Source organism: Cervus elaphus, chromosome 4 (genome assembly GCF_910594005.1).
Source record: "Cervus elaphus chromosome 4, mCerEla1.1, whole genome shotgun sequence".
Lineage (NCBI taxonomy): Eukaryota > Metazoa > Chordata > Mammalia > Artiodactyla > Cervidae > Cervus > Cervus elaphus.
The window spans coordinates 37,697,246-37,703,488 of NC_057818.1; the positions used below are offsets into that span (position 1 = coordinate 37,697,246).

Consider the following 6,243-nt stretch of genomic DNA (forward strand, 5'->3'; position numbering starts at 1 on the left):
TTTAGCTCTTTGTTGGATATACCATAACCATTTTCTCCTAGTTACCTTTTCAAAATGGTGTTCTTTGTATCTTTTACTATATATAGAAGTTTTAAATTTTATATCATTCTTGTTTTCTTACTGTGACACTTACGATATGTTGTATTTGTAAAGGGATATGAAGGTGTAAAATCAGTCTCCTTTGTGGTGAAACAGGCTAATATTAATCACACACCACAAGTTAGAAAAGCAAAGCAGAAACAGTTTTAAAGATCTGTTGTAAATTCCAGCTACTTTACTTTCTAATCAAATCAAGTATTTCTGAAACGCCTATGTGTTTTGTGTGTTAGATAATGAAAAATATAAACTATGGACTCTAGAGAGCATTTGTATGTGAATCACAAATATTTAGCTACACTTTGAGAAAACTATACAGCATTATTTAGCTTAAGTGCTAATTTCTTTTTTTTACAGAAAGAAGTAATATCAGAAGTCAAAGGTCAGCATAGTATATAACATTAGTACCTGTTAAAGGCCATGAGCATAGTAGAATACTTGAATTGAGACTTAAAACCTGGGAAAGATACAGTTATGAGGTTGTAGAATCTGTAGCAGTTATCTATTTCTGCATAAAAACCACCTCAAATCTTAGTGGCTAAGAAAGTACCTGTTTAATTTAGCTCAATATTTTATTGCAGATTGACATTGTTGGTTGGGCTTAGTGGGCAGTTCATCCGATGTGGGCTAAACTTGACTAACCTTGGCTGGGCTCCTTACTTATGTAGTGAGAGTCAGCTGGCAAATTGCCAGGGCTGATTGATTTATGATCCACAGGATCACATCTGGGACAACTGGGATGACTGGGGCCATTTCCCACATGGACTTGCAACCTCTAACAGGTTAGCCTGAGTTTATTTCCATGGTGGACACAGAATTCCAAGAGTTTGAGAATGGAAGCTGGGATGTCTCTTGAGGCCTAGGCTCAGAATGAGTGTAGTGTCATTTATGTATATTCTGATGGTCACAGCTACAAGACCAGCCAAGATTCAAGGGTTCTCTACCTCTTGCTGGAAGGTGTTGAAATAGTGTGACTCTTGTAGTCTACTCCAGGAGTCCAGTTCAGACTCACGTTTGCTGAGTGATTTAACCCTTGCAGTTAAGTGTGATGACCATGCTCAAAATCTATCTTTGACAAAGCCTAGTAGAAATACCAATATAAATAGCAGCAGGGTAAAAGTCTGAATACAAATGGCTTTTTCCTCAGCCAAATATGTATTGACTTTTTAGGAAACCTTTCTTTCAACTTGCTTTAAATAGGTCAGTTAGGAACATGATGTCTGGATTGCTAGGCTGGCCGGAGTGATGTATGGTTATCTTGCCTTCCCACTCCTTTGGAAAAAAAGCACTACATACTGAAGGGGTGAAGGAGATGTGGTGTTTAGTTCTGTTAATAAATGCCATGGTCATGAATGCAGAGCATTAAAAAAGCTACACATGACGGTTCTCCAATTTAAAAGAGCCAGCTTCAAGTCTTGATTTCTTTATTTTCAACTTAGTTGACTTTGCAGTTTCTGATTTCAGTAATTGGTGTAATTCCTCTTACTTTATTTTTGTTTTGTAGAAGCAGTTCTAGAAATTTTGTCAATTCTTGTTTTTACTATGCGGAGGTAGGGGGAGGTGGCAAATAAGTCCTTTCTCTAATAAGCTTCTCTCCCCTAAGTGACCACGATAGCTTCTCAATCCAGACAGTTATATGTGAGGTTTAGACAGAGCCAGATAGACCTACTGGTTCATGTCTTTGTTTATAAAGTTATGGTTTCTTGGTCAAACCTTTAACTCAGAATGAAACATGAGTAATGTCAGGGTGTAACATTAAGGGGGAAATACTAAAGATGATGCTTTATAAAAATTCAAGGTTATTTTTTGTTGTTCTCAGTTCTTCCTTACTTAAGGACCAGATATATCTTGAGGTTGTTACATATTTATGCATAAAAATCCCAGTTTCCCTCTGATTCTTGTAAATGTACCAAATGATGCTAATTAAAATAAACATCCTGTTCAACAGAGAAACAGTGTATTATAGTAGAACTGTCAGTGAATGCTAGAGCCAGAGTCTTGTTTGAATTAGGAGTATGTCTGCTAAGCTAAGGCATCCTACAGAGATGTATAATGTCAGAGCTTCCAGCAGTCCATACTGTCTTTATTGAGAGACGTATTTATATATTCCAGACTAGTAATTAATCACTCAGTGGGGTTCTTTTTGGGGGGACATCATGCTCACAGAGAATCTTTTTGTGCTGCCAGGAACCACAAAGCATGGGCACAATTAAAATGCTGATTTAGTTTATTATATTGAGGCATGGAACAGGAATGTTTAAATGATGTTGACAGGGCCAGAATTTCAGAACTACCCTTTTAAAAATAGAAAACAAATGCCTACCCCCTTAAATTAAATTATATTAATAACATGTTTCTCTAAGTTGCTTAGAAGCAAAATAAAGCTCTTGACATTAATTAAAATTTAAAGATATTGTATCATTTGTTGTTAATGTGCAGTCTTTGTTAGGGGAAATACATTTCAAAGTGATCTATTTATGAAAATTAAATGGAGGAAAATTGCCTATTGAGCAAATGTCATTTAATAAGGCTGCTTTTCTTAGAAATGTGGATTCTAAAGTAACAAATGTTTTTATATTCTAATAATGGTTTCTATTTTTGATCCTCTAAAAATTGTCTTTGTTACTTGAATTTTGATATTTCCACACAGAACTTCATTGTCAGGGGGGTTATAAACTCTAAAAACCAGGAAGGCTTTCATATATTTTGGGGTATTGGGTAACATGCAATTGCAAAGAGAATTTCATCTGAAATTGACATGGTTAGGCACTTGGATCTCATTCAGAAATCACGGCAGGACCAGAAGCCAAAGGGTCCCATTAGCAGCCTCTAACTAGCTTTCCTCTAATGAATACTGTGTTCTGTGTCTTTAAGCTACACTTTTCTGGTGCCACACAAGCTAGAAACTGCCATGAGATAATGGATAGATGTTGTCAGCAAGGGGGAGCTAATAGTCACCTCTGTGTGGACCTCACATGAAGATAATGTACTGAAAAGTTGCACATCTCTACTGTTATGGGAGAAAGTTGGTTTTTCACTCTGATGCAGGCTTATTTATTTATTTATTTTTTTTGTGGCATTGGTATAGATGCATTTGACTTGGGCTTAAAGTTCACTATAGAATAAAACTGTTAGAAAATGTTAAAATTATGTGTTCTTCAGTGAATGAAATAAAGAAACCATAAACTATGCACATTGTTCCTTATCATGCTACTGCCTTTTTTTTTTTTTTTTGGTGGACTTAATAGTCCAATTACAGTACAGGAATTAGACAACCCCTGTTGGTCTTGATAATTCTGGTGATAGGAGTGCAAATTGGATGGATGAAAGGGAGTACTTGTTCTATGTGCGTTCCCCCACTGGTTAAAATTAAAGCCCTTACAGTGAAGTCAATATTTATTTTGTGACCACTTACATGGAGTGAGTTTTCTTCTAGGAAATATTCCTGTTTTTTGGAAAAACTCTTTGACTTATGTTAAATAATAATTAACTATTTTTAACATTTTGTTTTCCCCCCACATCCATTTAGCTACCAATTCCTGTGGCTTCTACTCTCTAACATCGAAATGTTTTGTTCCCTGGGCTTGAATCACATCTTATTTGACTTGGGCACAGTGTCTGGCACATAATAGGTCTATATGTATTCCATGTATAAGTGAAGGCTTTTATATAAACCATTTAATTGAGTCAGTCTCAACTGAGTGTGGGGGTGATTTTTGCCCCCCTCCCCACAATGGAGTTTTGGCAATGTTTGAAGACACTTCTGATTGTTCTTACTGGGGTGTGCGTGTATTCTACTGGTATCTGGTTGGTAGAGACCAGACATGTGGCTGAACATCCTACAGTGCACAGATTTGCAACAGGAGATAGCGGGTCCAAATGTCAGTAGTACCAAAGTTGAGAAACTGTGTTCTAACTTAATTTTCAAAGTATCTCTCTCAGGTAGATGGAGAGTTTCTTCACTCAAGATATGAGAAAACACACTTGGAGAGATTAAATGACCATTCCAGGTCCTCTCAGTGGAAGGTAGTGACAGGACCAGGAATTTAACCCTAGGCCCTTGATTCCACACGTTAATAATAGCTAAATTATTTCAGTTACTTAGGTGAGCTACTTAGATGAGTGCTGTGATATTTCACTTTAATTATCTGGACATTTGCCTTAGATTTTAGCCTTGAAAATCTGTCCATGTACTACTTGAGTGTAATATTAATCATTAGAAAATAAGGCAGAAAGTATTTGTGTGCTTATTTGAAAGGTATCTCTCCTGGAGATTGCTTTGGATTTTATATAAAAAATTTTTGAATTTTCTGGACTTACTGAGAGTGGGTTTCTCTAGTGAAGTGACTCAATCTGTGCCTGGATCTTATTAACAGTTCTGAATGATTAGTAATACAAGAATATTTAATATGGTTAAACTTGAGACCTGAAACATTTGAGATGGCCATTAGATCTTTCAAGCTAATACCTGATTTAATTTTTCATGTAGTACCTACATACATTCTGGGATTACACAGAACACAGAAGCTGTAAGCACATGAATCTGTTTACCACCTGCGTTGTAGCTCTGAAGTAAAACTAGGGTGTGTTTGTGTCTAGACCACTGTATGTTGTTTAGTGCTTGCCTCTCTAGAAACAGCAGGAAAGATGGAATAGGAAAGATGCTGATCAGAGTAACTAATTGGTCTAAGGGGAAAAATAGTTGGATGAGAGATGGGAGCTCTGGTGTGCAAGGATATTTCCAGTATATAAGATTTTGAGGGAGAAACAGAGAGAGATATTTAAGACATATTCTCTCTCCTCAAGGAGTGTTCAGATAGTAGATGAGATGTATGTATGTATCAAAACTAACAGAATAAGATAGCAGGAAGGTCAGATGATGGTAATAGCAGGGAACACAGAAGACAAAGCATTTTATATTGGTGAGATTTATATTTTATATTGGTGAGACCCGGGAAGGAATTAGCCTTCTTGGATGTAAAATACACGTATTTAATCCAAGTTGGAAAATATAAGTTAAAAGCATTGGTTACAGCCCGCGTGGAGGTATAGGCGCAGGCGGCTGGAACGGGGAGCTCCGCTTCCGGTGGCAGGGTCTGGGGAAGGGGCGGCAGGCGCCATGTCGGGCCGCGAAGGTGGCAAGAAGAAGCCCCTGAAGCAGCCCAAGAAGCAAGCCAAGGAGATGGACGAGGAAGATAAGGCATTCAAGCAGAAGCAGAAGGAGGAGCAGAAGAAACTCGAGGAGCTAAAAGCAAAGGCCGCGGGGAAAGGCCCCCTGGCCACTGGTGGAATTAAGAAATCTGGCAAAAAGTAAGCTGTTCCCTTGCGCCTGAGGCAGTGATGACCCTTAGTTCCATTCCTGTTTAAACACCTGGATTCCCTACCATGATATCTGTTGCCGCCTATAGCTAGAATGATGTGTTGTCTTGGAACCTATTGTACATTTAACAATAAACTTTTGTAAAAAAAAAAAAAAAAAAAGCATTGGTTACAAAAAATATTTCATAGTAAGTTATTATAGATAATATCATTTTAATATTGTCAAAAGAAAAATAACCCTTTCCTGGAATTTCTGTGCAATCTTTTTGATATCCAGATGTTCAAAAAGTAAATATCTTTATGAAAGATTTATTTTCCATTTAAAATTCTTTTTATGCTATCAGTTCTTCATGTTTGCAGTTTCTGAGTATTTCTGGGTTCTTTAGGGCACAATACCACATTGCAAGAGAATTATAAGAACCTTCTATATAATAATCCTTGAAGCCACTTGAAGTAGAATTTGAAGACTGTTGAGAAGAACATAAAATACCCTTATTTCCATCCTACCTTTGAAAATCTGCATTGACATTGCATTTAAGCCTGTGGTTCCCTCAAAGTTGGAATGGGTGGCTCTTCAAGAACAGCTGAGTCAAAACAGCAGAAAGATAGTCTTAGAGGCAGATTCAGGTTTATATTTTCAAAATTATGAAAAATATCCAGGACAAAAATTATACTTTAGTTCATAGTAGAAAGGAAAGTGTCTGAGAATCATTCCAGTGAGAGGCAGAAGTAAAACTACTAATTGACAGTACTTGTTTTACCTTTTACCTTAATTCCAAATTTAGTGTTAGACTGAACCATTTTGGCCACCAAAAATGGCAGTTTCAA

At 36.9% G+C, this 6,243-nt stretch overlaps 1 protein-coding gene across 1 annotated transcript; it reads left to right on the plus strand.

Annotated features, from left to right (window-relative positions):
- Positions 1-5,134: 5,134 nt before the first annotated feature.
- LOC122691910 (translation machinery-associated protein 7) lies at positions 5,135-5,577 on the plus strand. Its single transcript, XM_043898967.1, has one exon. The coding sequence runs from the start codon at positions 5,216-5,218 to the stop codon at positions 5,408-5,410; it is 195 nt and encodes a 64-aa protein (XP_043754902.1). The 5' UTR covers positions 5,135-5,215; the 3' UTR covers positions 5,411-5,577.
- Positions 5,578-6,243: the final 666 nt, after the last annotated feature.

What these genes read in the sequence shown, in the direction of transcription:
- LOC122691910 (XM_043898967.1), top strand. Translation starts at nt 5,216, where the DNA reads ATGTCGGGCCGCGAAGGTGGCAAGAAGAAGCCCCTGAAGCAGCCCAAG.